The sequence below is a fragment of the Thamnophis elegans genome, chromosome 17 (genome assembly GCF_009769535.1).
Source record: "Thamnophis elegans isolate rThaEle1 chromosome 17, rThaEle1.pri, whole genome shotgun sequence".
Taxonomy (NCBI): Eukaryota; Metazoa; Chordata; class Lepidosauria; order Squamata; family Colubridae; genus Thamnophis; species Thamnophis elegans.
Window position 1 is genome coordinate 13,694,483 of NC_045557.1, and position 13,746 is coordinate 13,708,228.

The window sequence follows — 13,746 nt, forward strand, 5'->3', positions numbered from 1 at the left end:
TGCAGAGGAGAGCAACAAAGATGATTAGGGGACTGGAGACTAAAACATATGAAGAACGGTTGCAGGAACTGGGTATGTCTAGTTTAATGAAAAGAAGGAGTAGGGGAGACATGATAGCAGTCTTCCAATATCTCAGGGGTTGCCACAAAGAAGAGGAAGTCAAACTATTCTCCAAGGCACCTGAGGGTAGAACAAGAAGAATTCCCTGGCTGAAGAATTCTGGGAACTGAAGTCCACCCCTCGTAAAGTGACCAAGGCTGGGAAAAGAATCCGCACTAGGGACAATGCAAGCTATGCTTCACCCCGTCAGTCCATCTTAGCGTGCAAGAAAGACATCAGACAACGCCATAGTTGCTATGGTAGCATTTGGCTATGCGCAGCGATGCTCTCCTGGTCTTTATGGGTGGGAGGGGGGCAGTTGAGCTGTAATGCTAATCCCCTCGTGGGAACACAGAGGGTGGGAGAAGAGAACCAAAGAACTTCAAACTCCAAGGTTCTGGAGTGGAGAATAAGGGGGTCAACTTTGTCTAAATGATATTGACATATAAAGAATGGTTGTAGGAACTGGGTATGTCCAGTTTGATGAAAAGAAGGACTAGGGGAGACATGATAGCAGTCTTCCAATATCTCAGGGGTTGCTCCAAAGAAGAGGGAGTCAAACTATTCTCCAAGGCACCTGAAGGCTGGACAAGAAGCAATGGATGGAAACTAATCAAGGAGAGAAGCAACCTAGAACTAAGGATAAATTTCCTGACAGTGAGAACAATTAACCAATGGACCAACTTGCCTCCAGAAGTTGGGGATGCTCCAACACTGGAAGTTTTAAAGAAGATTTTGGATAACCGTTTGTCTTAAGTAGTGTAGGGTTTCCTGCCTAGGCAGGGGGTTGGACTAGAAGACCTCCAAGGTACCTTCTGTCATTCTATTCTACGATTAGGGGACTGGAGGCTAAAACATATGAAGAATGGTTGCAAGAACTGGGTATAATGAAAAGAAGGAATTGGGGAGACATGATAGCAGTCTTCCAATATCTCAGGGGTTGCCACAAAAAAAGAGGGAGTCAAGCTATTCTCCAAAGCACCTGAGGGCAGGACAAGAAGCAATGGGTGGAAACTAATCAAGGAGAGAAGAAACTTAGAACTAAGGAGAAAATTCCTAACAGTTAAAACAATTAACGGAACAGCTTGCCTCCAGAAGTTGTGAATGCCCCAACACTGGAAGTCTTTAAGAAGATGTGGGATAGCCATTTGTCTTAAGTGGTGTAGGGTTTCCTGCCTAAGCAGGGAGTTGGACTAGAAGACCTCCAAGGTCCCTTCCAATTCTATTTCTATTGTATTCTCTATATTCTATTCTTTCTGTATTCTATTCTAATCTCTTCTGAACTAAATGTTTATCTAGAACTCAAATAAATAGCTGCTTTTTGGTTTTATTTTTTTTAATATTTATCAGTCTCTCTTTTATTCCATACTTCTGGTTGAAAGACTATTCTATGTCATGCTAAACAAATGCATATTCTAGTGGCGGCGGGAGCTCGTTGGCATCTTCAGCAGCAGCCCTGCCTCCTGTGAAAAAACCGAAGATGGAGCAGATCCACGCAGATGACGTTGCTGCAACATGACTGGAGGAGGAATTCTGGGAGTTGAAGTCCACAAGGCTTAAAGCTGTCAGGTTTGAAGACCCCTGGGGGTTTTTTCCTAAAGGGTTACGGGTGGAAGGGTCTTGTAACTTGACAGCTTTAAGACTTGCACGCTTCAATGCCAGAGTTTCTAAGCCAACATTTTGGTTGCTAAGCAGGACCGTTGTTAAGTGATACTGATATTATATAACACTTTTAATTAAGCGGGTACCTTGAATAAACATTGAGTTTCAAATAATACTGATTTCGTTGTTGTCTTAGGTGACATCTGTGAAAAAAATTCAGGTGCTCAGGCATGAAAATGTGCCGCTCAAACACTATACTTTTCCGCTCACACTGAAAAAAAATTAGAGGGAACATTGACCATCGGGCCACTCAGTATTTAGTAGATTGGAAATATCTCCCAATAAGAAGTTACTGTGCTTTTCCTAACCACAAAATGTGTTCAGTAAACACGACAAGATAACCTTTGTTATTCCAAGCTCTTTATAGGCGCCTACGTACAAGATAGATAGGAAGCCATCTGCTCAGACAAAAGGCACCAGAAAAACCAAATAAGAGATCAATGCCTCTCAAGAAATTCTCAAGTTGACCCTTTAGAGTATAAGATGACGAAAGAAACGACATAAATGAATGTGCAGGAGGGGGAGAGTTTCTTAGGAGTAGAGTGTATAAAAGGTATTGTTTGAATGCTATTCTTTCCTCTCCTTGTACTCCATCCACTTGGGAGAACACTTGGAGGCCACCTTTGCAAACGCTTTTTATTTTTCTATAAATAAACCTTTTTGAATTGTGAACCAGGCTTGTCTCTGTGTTTGAGGATTTCATAATTGGGTTTTTACATCACAGGTTTGCATCCCCTCCTGTCCTGAGATGGCCCTCCTGATCACCAACTTACTAAAGACCAAGGGGGTGGATAAGCCAAAACCTATCCAACCATTAAAATGGACCATGGTATGCCAAACCCCCTTCAACCACCTTCATCTCTTTATCTCACCACTGGAGAAAGGAAAACCGAAGCGCCTGGGAGTTGAGAGTTATCGCCTTGAACATCTAATAGTCAAAGTCCCACATGGGGTTCAGGAGATTATGGAAGCGAAGGGGGCCTTTTGCATGACTGGGGCCCGCCAAGCCAATTATCAGACTATCCTGCTTGACGCCCCAGCCATTCAATTAGAGGTGTGTGATACCCTCAATCCAGCTACACTCTTGCCCCAGGTGGATACTGAATTGCATCAGGATTGCGTACAGCTGGTGGAGTCTGTATATGCCAGTAGACCCAATCTTAGTGCTCAGCCTCTCCCAAATGCTGACTGTGAATGGTTTACAGATGGTAGTAGCTTTATGATGGAAGGTCTGAGAAAGGCGGGATACGCAGTGGTCCCACTGTGGGAAGTTATAGAAGCCAAATCACTACCAGTAAAGACTTCTGCTCAGCTGGCTGAGCTGGTAGCTTTAACTAGAGCCTTACAGCTGGCTGTAGGACTAAGAGTAAATATTTACACAGATAGCAAATGTGCCTTTGGAACCTTGCACACCCATGGAGCTTTATGGAAGGAAACAGGATTGTTAAATGCAAAGGGGTCAACTATTAAGTATGGTCCACAAATTTTAGAATTGTTGGAAGCAGTCTGGCAGCCAAAAGAAGTAGCAGTCATAGATGTCAAGGGGCATTCTAAGGAAGACACCCTTTACGCGAAAGGGAACTGGGCTGCAGATAGGGCTGCTAAGGAAGCTGCCCTACGACACTCAGATGGAACAGCTACCCGAATTCCCATGTCTCCTTCCATACCCCCTTCCCCGGCCTCTTATACACCCGGGCAAAGGGCATGGGCCAAGTTTATCGGAGGCAAGGAGGGGAACGATGGGTGGCAGGTAGAGAGCAAAGTTATTCTACCAGATGCACCTCTAAGGATTCCTTTAAAACAAAATTCGTTATCTGCAGGACTAGATCACCCAGGGCATCCGTTTCAGCCTGCAGACTGGACGCTTGTAAAGACGCGGGGACCAACAACCTCTTTGGATCAGCAGTGGAAGGGACCGTTTCAGGGGCTTCAGACCACCCATACAGCCCTAAAAGTGGAAGGCCTGGCATCTTGGATTGATCACTTCCAGAGTGAAGAAATACCCATGATCTGCCCGTCCGGATTCCTGGACTGCGCAGCCTGTGACTTTCTCAGTAGCAGAACTGGGACTGAAGTTATTGTTCTGGAACCAAAAGCCTCCGGAACCATAGTTGTGTGAGAGGAGAACTGCCATCTCCCGTAGGTGTTTTCTCAATTAGAACATTTCCCCAAAAGGTGTTTGTAGCTACCCACGCTAGGAGTTACCCAATTATTACCACTAGCTGATTGGTGCGTCTGTGTGCATGAAGGCTAAGATATTAAGACAAATAAACTTAACAACCTTTGGGATGAGACCACATGATTTTGTTATGTATCTGTGCTCTTCCCATATAGGTGGGTACCTATGTTATGCCCACTTTACCTGAAAGGAAGACTGGAAACCACAGGAATCTTGAACAACTCAGAAAGTACCTGAATCCCTTTCTTTGCTCCGTGGGCTCTGGTCCCTCAATAATGCTTTGTATCACATACAAGCGGTGGAGGAAATCCTAGCCAAGGCGACTGGGGAGTTTTTTTATTGCTGCAGCCAAAGAACAAGAAGCCATTTGGACAATGACAGTTCAGAATAGAATAGCTCTAGATATGATATTGGCATCCTAAGGAGATGGGTGTGCACTACTTGGACAACAATGCTGTGTGCAGATTCTGGAGAAATCCTGGAATTCCACAGCTGAACTGCACCCCCCCTTCCCCATGGACGAATGGAAAGAGAAGTGGCATTGACTGACAGGAGGGTTGCCTGATTTCACTGGTTAAGGACCTAATAATGACCCTGGCAGGCAAAGTCATTGTTCTCTTAATCACCTGTTGTGCATTACAATGCCTTCTGCTTTGCCTCCCCACCTGTAAGTAAACCAGGAGGTCTCCCAGTACAGGGATATTGCTGTTGGGTGAACCTTGGAAAATGAGATCATTTTCATATTCAAAGGGGGGGGGATGATGGGCTGGGGGCTAAAGCAAGGTCATAGCACACACTTGAAAGTAAAGCAGGAAGACTGTAATTGGGGTGTGAGGCTCTGTCTGTCTCACAAGAACAAAGAATGCTTATCAACAGGAAATATGCATGTGTAAAGCTTGCAGCAATTATGGGTAGCTAGAAAGTGGATAACAGTAACAAGAATTAGACAACTTGCAGAGCTCAGCTAAAAGTTAGGAATAGAGATGGCCTATGGCAGCCAATGAAACACCTGTTAGAGAACTCCTGGGGCCTTCCTTAGCCAAGGCTTAGGAATGGCACAGCTAGAGACCAATAGAACAAATGGTAGAATTATTGCTAAAGTGTTTTTTAGAGGATATTTCTTATTATTTCACCTTGTCCCGCCTTCTCCTTTAGTGAAAATGTATAAAGCTTTCTTAATCCTTTGTTCTTGGCCTTTTGACCAGGAACATTTTTCCTTGGAGTCCTCCAATAAAAAGCAATCAGAAAACCTGCCCCTCCTGTCTGGGTCCATCATTGGCTTCCACACCAGGCTCAGACCCCAATTGGGGAGAAGACAAGTGTGTTTTTAAACAGCAACTACATTTTCACCCAGAAACAACCTGGAGACGAACACAGTTTGCTTGGAATTGGGCTTACATGACTAAAGTGGCTCTTGTTCACCAACCCACACAGGACACACACACATAAACACACACAGACGGGTGCATTTCTCGCCCATTGGAGCAATCTTCAAGCGCAGCCCCAAGGAAATTTCAGCTTCAACCTGACAGGCTACTGAAACTATTTGGCAGAGATTTTCAGTGGGGTCTCTTGAAAAAACCACCACAGAATTTTGCATTAAAATAAGCACAGGTTGACAAAAAATAGTAAAGAAGGGAAGGAAGAAAGAAAGAAGGAAAGAATTCAAAAAAGCACAATATTGGTTAGTGCTGCCATAACAGTGAACAGTTAGTTACGTAAATGGTCGTAAGTTGAGGACTCTGAAAGGTTCTGCTTCGTCCTCAGGGTTTCACACCTGGAGCTGAAGTTCAATCAGAAGAAATTCTTAAACCAGTGAGTTGGAATCAGAATTGTAGGGCTGGAAGGGACCTTGGAGGTCTTCTAGTCCATCCCCCTGCTCAAGCTCCTAGAATCATAGAATTGTAGGGCTAGTCCACTCCTCACCCCGCATCCTGCCCAGGTTCATAGAATTGTAGAGATGGACGGTTCCTCAGAGCTCCTCTAGTCCACCCCATTGACCAAGGCAGGAGTCTTCACCCTCAAAGTTGCTTCTCCAGCTGTGAAAACCTCCAACCTTCTGCTCCTTCCTTGCTTACCAACCTGTCCCGTGTGACGTGTGGGTGGGTGCTGTGCCCCACCCGTGGGCCTCCTTCCTAACCCCTTCCACCAACATCATGAATCAACTTTGTCTGGGATGATGGGAGCTGAGATCCGAATATTGGCAGGCAGCTCCAGGCCAAATGCCCCATTTATTCACTTCTACAACTCTACACAAGGCTTCCTTTGATCCAGGGAAAGCTACTTCGGGCACCTGAGTTCTCCTTTCTCTGCCCCCAAGGCTAAAAATAGCCAGAGTTACCCTGTGGTAAGATGGGTGGCCTCTACATCTGATGAATAAAAATAAAATAAATCCCGGAGGTTTGTGGTGACAGGAGGATTGTCTTTCTTTCTGGAGGAAGCGTCCGACGCTCCGAAGAGATCCGGCCAACGCAGGAGATGGGCACAAACAGGGAACGGAAAAGAGAAGTGAAGCATCAGGAAGTTCCTTAATTCCTTTATTCTGGCATTTCTCTTTTTTTTTTTTTTTTTTTTTTTATGAGAACTTTTATTTTTCTTTAAAAAAAAAACACAAATATGTCATCATTTGTCAATCATTAAGACATTGAAGTACAATTTTTTTTGTTGTGTGTACCCCTCCCTCCCTCCACCCCCCCATCCCCCCTCCTCCTTCCCCCCCCGACTTCCCAGAACCCGTACACGGTATGGATTTTTAACTAACACAGTCTAAAATCTATTGAGAAAAAAGAAATAATTCTGAATCAAAACGTTCAGAGGGAATCCTGGGAGTTTAAAACTTTCTGCCGCTTCCCGGAGTTTGGCAGCAGGAATAATCTAAACTGCTCAAAGTTAGTGTAACAGGAAGAAGCTGAGTTCAATGCAGAGATGTTATTAACTTCTTTTTTTAAAATTTCCTTTGTCTCAATATATTTTAGACTGTGTTTGTTAAAAATCTATACCGTTTACGGGCTCTGGGAAGTCGAGGGGGGAGGAGTGGGTGTTAGGGGGGAGGAGGGGAGGGGGGATATATAGTATGTGCTAGATTTTAAAGTAACACGATTGCACTTGTATACTGTTGCTCTTTAATTCCACTGTAAAAATAGGACAAGCTGAATATATTAATAGATTGTAGAAATACACCGAAGGGAGGAGTAGCGGGATAGAAGAAAGAGGGGCAGAGAAGGCGGGAGAGAGGATTGGAGGGAGGGTGAGAAGGAAGGGAGGGAGTGGATTGGGAGAGAGGAGTGGTAGAGGGGGAGGGGAAGTAGGGTAGAGGGGAATGATGGAGGGAAGATGGAAAGTTGGAGGGGGGCGAAAGAAAGGGTGTATGGAGGGTCAAAGAGGTATATTGGGTTTCTATTTTGGGGGGTATTGTTGACAAGAGGAATGGCTGTGTTCATTGTTTAATGTTATATGGCCCCGGTTATGCACAGTATATATGTGACTGTACAAAAATGAAATGGAAAAAAAATAAAAAGACATTTACGAGAGAATTGCAGGAATAGAACTCACCTTCTCCGTCTGATTGGCACAAAGTCACTCAGCCAATTGAAGGACAGGAACTCACCAAACATATTGGAAGAATGGAAGTCATCCTTCCCTGGTGATTGGCCAAAGGTTGTACAAATACTCACCATCTTCTGGTCTTTTCCCAACATCATATAAGTTCCTGTGCTTTTTTACGTTGTCCAAATACTTACCATCTCCTTTTCCCCAAATCATAGATGTCCCTCTCCCCTTTTATGTTGTACAAATACTCACCATTACTTTGTACCCAAATCATGAAGGTTCCTATCCTCTTTTACCTATTACCACCATCGCCTGGTTCTTCTATCCAACATAACCAAGGAACAGTTCCTCTATGAAGTAAACACCTACAAATAGTTATCATCTCCTTTGTCCAAAAGAATTTTTTCTTTAAAGCGGTGCAAATACTCACCAACTGCTTCTTATTTCAGCAAACTAATTTCGGGTACTTTTCCTGAAAAAGAATCCCCACATACTCCCCTCCTCCTCCTCCTCCTCCTCCTCCTCCTCCTCCCCCTCCTCCTCCTCCTCCTCCCCCTCCTCCTCCTCCTCATTTCTCCAAATTAATTTGGGTAAATTTCCTGAAAAGGAATCCCCACATACTCTCCTCCTCCTCCTCCTCCTCCTCCTCCTCCTCCTCCCCCTCCTCCTCCTCCTCCCCCTCCTCCTCCTCCTCATTTCTCCAAATTAATTTGGGTAAATTTCCTGAAAAGGAATCCCCACATACTCCCCTCCTCCTCCTCCTCCTCCTCCTCCTCCTCCTCCTCCTCCTCCTCCCCCCCTCCTCCTCCTCCTCATTTCTCCAAATTAATTTGGGTAAATTTCCTGAAAAGGAATCCCCACATACTCACCTTCTCCTTCTCATTTCTCCAAATTTATTTGGGTAAATTTCCTGAAAAGGAATCCCCACATACTCTCCTCCTCCTTCTCATTTCTCCAAATTAATCTTTTGTCCAAGTTAATTTCCGTACCTTTCCTATAAAATATTCCCCAAATGTTCTGTATTTGTAGTCATTGGACCAAAGCTGTAGTTGTTGTATTATCTTCTACAAGTACCTCCCATTTAGTTGTCAGTGTCCACAATTGCCGTAGAGGTCCTTATCTCATGGTTTCTCAGTTGCTATCTTGAGTTTCAAACAAAATCTTCTACCATTTTAGGGCAGAGCTGGCTGGAGAATTCTGGGAGTTGAAGTCCACAAGTCTTAAAGTTGCCAAGTTTGGGAACCACTGATTTAGGGGACTGTGGTTGCCAGCCTCTGCCAACTGTCATCCTGCCTCAAACCTCTGTGGCTGCCCTCCCAGTGGCCGTTGCTTAGTGACCCCTGGTGGGGGCACCTCTGATGTCACAGTGGAGGGAGGGGAGGGGGCTGGGGGGGGGCTGCAACCGTCAGGAAAGACCCAGCCCTCCCCACCCAGCCCAGCTCCCTGCTGCCCAAAGCCCCCATCATGGCCACCTAAAACAATCACGGTCACCTATTCCTCTTCCTGCTCAGGTCTTTTTTGGTGGGGGGTCCAAAGCCCCCTGGCAGCAGCAGCAGCTCCCCTCCCAGGACCCCCCCTGAAGGGTAAGGTGACCAGATTTTCAGATTGGTAAAGAGGGACACCTTTGACCTGGGGGGAGGGGGGGTTGATTAAAAATGTTATACGGAGCAACAAAATTTTTCATACAACGCAAAAATAGTATTGTAATTTTTTTAAAAAATTTCAGCAAAACTACAATTTACAAATATAAATTGTAACTGTTGCCAAACATCAAAATTTTGATCACGTGGCCATGAGGATGCTGCAACGGTCGCTAAGTGTGAAAATGGTCGCTAAGTGTGAAAAATGATCATCGGTCACTTTTTTCAATGCCATTGTCACTTTGGTCACTATACCACCTTTCTTGCCACAGTTCTTAAGTGAATAACTGCCAAAGTCCATCTTGCCTTCCGGGGGGGCTGCTGGGAAGGCTCTTTCCTCCTGACCCCATCGCCGCTTCTTTCCCTTTCAGGAACGCCAAGAAGGAAGGAGACCTGCTCGCTGCCCAGGCCCGCCTGGAGGATGTGGAGGCCCTACTCAACTCCAAGGAGGCTGCGCTCAGCACCGCCTTGGGGGAGAAGCGCAACCTGGAGGCTGAAGTCCGTGACCTCAGAGGCCAGCTGGCCAAGGTAGACCAGGCACACCTGCGAAGAACCCCGGGGGTCCCTCTGCTCCGCCCTCGAGATGGGAGGGGGCCTCTTTCTCCTTCTGGGCCTCCCTCCCGCGTCCATCTTTGGACTCCCGGTCCCAAAACGTGCCAGGAGGAGTGAGTTTGTAGGCTCAGGTAGACGATGCCTGTAAATGTCTCTTGTGCAGAAGGGGAAGGGTGCTTCTGCTAGGACAGCGGTTCCCAAACTTGGCAACTTTAAGACTTGTGGACTTCAACTCCCAGAATTCTCCAGCCAGCAGAGCTGGGAGTTGAAGTCCACAAGTCTTAAAGCTGCCAAGTTTGGGAACCACTGTGCTAGGAGACCGGTCACCAGCCTTCCAGGTCCTTCCTAGGCTGGTCGACCTTTTTAGGCTTCCAGGACAGAAGGCAGGCTGGTGGTCTTTGAGTTTCTTCCCCCTCCCGGACAATGGGTGGCTGGGCTCCTGCGATGCTTTTAATTTGGCCATGCTTCCTCTTTGGGTGGCTTCTGTAATCGTGGCTTTAACGTGTGCTGTGCCGGAAGGAGGCCAAAACAGCAGGAAGATACAGAAGAATATTTCTTCAGCTTGGCAGCTGACGGGGGAATTCTGGGAGTTGAAGTCCACCCATCATTCAGCTGCCAAGGTTGAGGATTTCCTTGGTCTGTGAGGACCAGCAGAGCTGTTGACTGTGCTCAGTTGTGGCCCTTCAAAGGTAGACTGCTCCTGGCCACAGAGGTGCCATCGACTGTCCTGAATTTAGTCCCTCCTTGCCTCTGCTTTCCCCACTTTATGTCCGTCCTGCACCCTGTCTGGGCTGTGCTCCAGGACAGTCTGGATTTTAAGATCAGCTTCATTTTACCTTCACTCCCCCCACCCTCCCACTTGCTCCCCCAAACTGGCTGGGGGGGCTGGAGAAGCTCATTGTGTAAATGCTTTACCAGTTGACATTCACGTCTGCAGGCACCAGGTGAGGCCAGCAGGGGGCGGTGGAGCCCACCATTTGCCAAGGCAGAGAGGAGGAATGGACAGCTGGAGAGCAAATGGACTCTTCCATTCACCGGCCTTTCAGAGGATCTGGCTGTGGGGACTCTTGCTCCCATCATCCCCAGCCAGGGATCTTCCTCCCTGCCCAGGGGCATTTTCCATTTGTTTGTTTGTTTCTATAGTTTATTTATTTATATCCTGCCTTTATTATTTTTATGAACAACTCAAATTGGCCACAATACCAAATTACTCCTCCTTCCTGTTTTTCCCAGCACAACAACCCTGTGAGGTGGGCTGGGCTGAGAGAGAAGGAGCGGTGCCAAAGTCACACGGTCGGCTTTCACGCCCAAGGCGGGAGTAGAACTCCCAGTCCCCCTGTGATTGGTCCAAAGTAACCCGGGGCTTCTGTGCCTAAGGCAGGACTAGAACTCCCAGTCTCCCTGGGATTGGACCAAAGTCACCCGGGGCTTCTGTGCCTAAGGTGGGACTAGAACTCCCAGTCTCCTGGTGGTTGGACCAAAGTCACCCAGGGGCTTCTGTACCTAAGGCAGGACTAGAACTCCCAGTCTCCTGGTGATTACACCAAAGTCCCCCCAGGGGCTTTTATGCCTAAGGCGGGACTAGAACTCCCAGTCTCCTGGTGGTTGGACCAAAGTCACCCAGGGGCTTCTGTACCTAAGGCAGGACTAGAACTCCCAGTCTCCTAGTGATTACACCAAAGTCCCCCCAGGGGATTTTATGCCTAAGGCGGGACTAGAACTCCCAGTCCCCCTGTGATTGGTCCAAAGTAACCCGGAGCTTCTGTGCCTAAGGCAGGACTAGAACTCCCAGTCTCCCTGGGATTGGACCAAAGTCACCCAGGGACCTCTGTGCCTAAGGTGGGACTAGAACTCCCAGTCTCCTGGTGGTTGGACCAAAGTCACCCAGGGACTTCTGTGCCTAAGGCGGGACTAGAACTCCCAGTCTCCTGGTGATTGGACCAAAGTCACCCAGGGGCTTCTGTGCCTAAGGCAGGACTAGAACTCCTAGTCTCCCTGGGATTGGACCAAAGTCACCCAGGGACCTCTGTGCCTAAGGTGGGACTAGAACTCCCAGTCTCCTGGTGGTTGGACCAAAGTCACCCAGGGACTTCTGTGCCTAAGGTGGGACTAGAACTCCCAGTCTCCTGGTGATTGGACCAAAGTCACCCAGGGACTTCTGTGCCTAAGGCAGGACTAGAACTCCCAGTCCCCCTGTGATTGGTCCAAAGTAACCCGGAGCTTCTGTGCCTAAGGCAGGACTAGAACTCCCAGTCTCCCTGGGATTGGACCAAAGTCACCCAGGGACCTCTGTGCCTAAGGCAGGACTAGAACTCCCAGTCTCCCTGGGATTGGACCAAAGTCACCCAGGGACCTCTGTGCCTAAGGTGGGACTAGAACTCCCAGTCTCCTGGTGGTTGGACCAAAGTCACCCAGGGGCTTCTGTGCCTAAGGCAGGACTAGAACTCCCAGTCTCCTGGTGGTTGGACCAAAGTCACCCAGGGGCTTCTGTGCCTAAGGCGGGACTAGAACTCCCAGTCTCCTGGTGGTTGGACCAAAGACACCCAGGAGCTTCTGTGCCTAAGATGGGACTAGAACTCCCAGTCTCCTGGTGATTACACCAAAGTCCCCCCAGGGGATTTTATGCCTAAGGCGGGACTAGAACTCCCAGTCCCCCTGTGATTGGTCCAAAGTAACCCGGAGCTTCTGTGCCTAAGGCAGGACTAGAACTCCCAGTCTCCCTGGGATTGGACCAAAGTCACCCAGGGACCTCTGTGCCTAAGGTGGGACTAGAACTCCCAGTCTCCTGGTGGTTGGACCAAAGTCACCCAGGGACTTCTGTGCCTAAGGCGGGACTAGAACTCCCAGTCTCCTGGTGATTGGACCAAAGTCACCCAGGGGCTTCTGTGCCTAAGGCAGGACTAGAACTCCTAGTCTCCCTGGGATTGGACCAAAGTCACCCAGGGACCTCTGTGCCTAAGGTGGGACTAGAACTCCCAGTCTCCTGGTGGTTGGACCAAAGTCACCCAGGGACTTCTGTGCCTAAGGTGGGACTAGAACTCCCAGTCTCCTGGTGATTGGACCAAAGTCACCCAGGGACTTCTGTGCCTAAGGCAGGACTAGAACTCCCAGTCCCCCTGTGATTGGTCCAAAGTAACCCGGAGCTTCTGTGCCTAAGGCAGGACTAGAACTCCCAGTCTCCCTGGGATTGGACCAAAGTCACCCAGGGACCTCTGTGCCTAAGGCAGGACTAGAACTCCCAGTCTCCCTGGGATTGGACCAAAGTCACCCAGGGACCTCTGTGCCTAAGGTGGGACTAGAACTCCCAGTCTCCTGGTGGTTGGACCAAAGTCACCCAGGGGCTTCTGTGCCTAAGGCAGGACTAGAACTCCCAGTCTCCTGGTGGTTGGACCAAAGTCACCCAGGGGCTTCTGTGCCTAAGGCGGGACTAGAACTCCCAGTCTCCTGGTGGTTGGACCAAAGACACCCAGGAGCTTCTGTGCCTAAGATGGGACTAGAACTCCCAGTCTCCTGGTGATTAGACCAAAGTCACCCTGGGCTTCTGTGCCTAAGGCCGGACTAGAACTCCCAGTCTCCTGCTAGTATTCATTTGCTGACAGGTGCCTTCTGGCTTTCCTTCTGCTTCAGACTCTCTGGCGTTTTTCCCTCCCTGCAGACTCTTAAGAGGCTTGAGGAGACCTTCAGTGGGAGAAGCTGAATCGGGATGGATGGCTAAAACTCCCAGTTCTTGACTAGGGGAGAGGTACCTGAAGAGGATGGGGCTCCTTTGGAGCAGCTGAGGCTACACAGGCTCTCCCTTCCGGGCATGACAGGGGTCTGTCCTTTGTCCCCCTGCAGTTGGAGGTGTCCTCGGAGGAGCCAATGTCACGACAACACAACGTGCGGTCTCGACAGTCCAAGACCGCTGTTAACACTTTTGCCACTGGACGGTCCAGTTGGACCTAAACCATCCCGTAGAGACGATGAACAGGAAGACAAAGCCTTGCTGGTCTCAGGGACATCGCAAAGTCTCTGATTGACCCAAGGGATGCGCTTCAAGCTGGCGGCAAACAGGCAGCCCTAAGC

At 48.2% G+C, this 13,746-nt stretch overlaps 1 protein-coding gene across 1 annotated transcript in view; it reads left to right on the forward strand.

Moving 5' to 3' along the window:
* The window catches only part of LOC116520190 (prelamin-A/C-like), a 109,833-nt gene extending 105,663 nt beyond the window's left edge, over nucleotides 1-4,170 (forward strand). The window contains 1 exon segment of the mRNA XM_032234341.1: nucleotides 3,582-4,170. Coding sequence (XP_032090232.1) covers nucleotides 3,582-3,587 — 6 coding nt within the window. The 3' untranslated portion in view covers nucleotides 3,588-4,170.
* The last annotated feature ends 9,576 nt before the right edge of the window (nucleotides 4,171-13,746 follow it).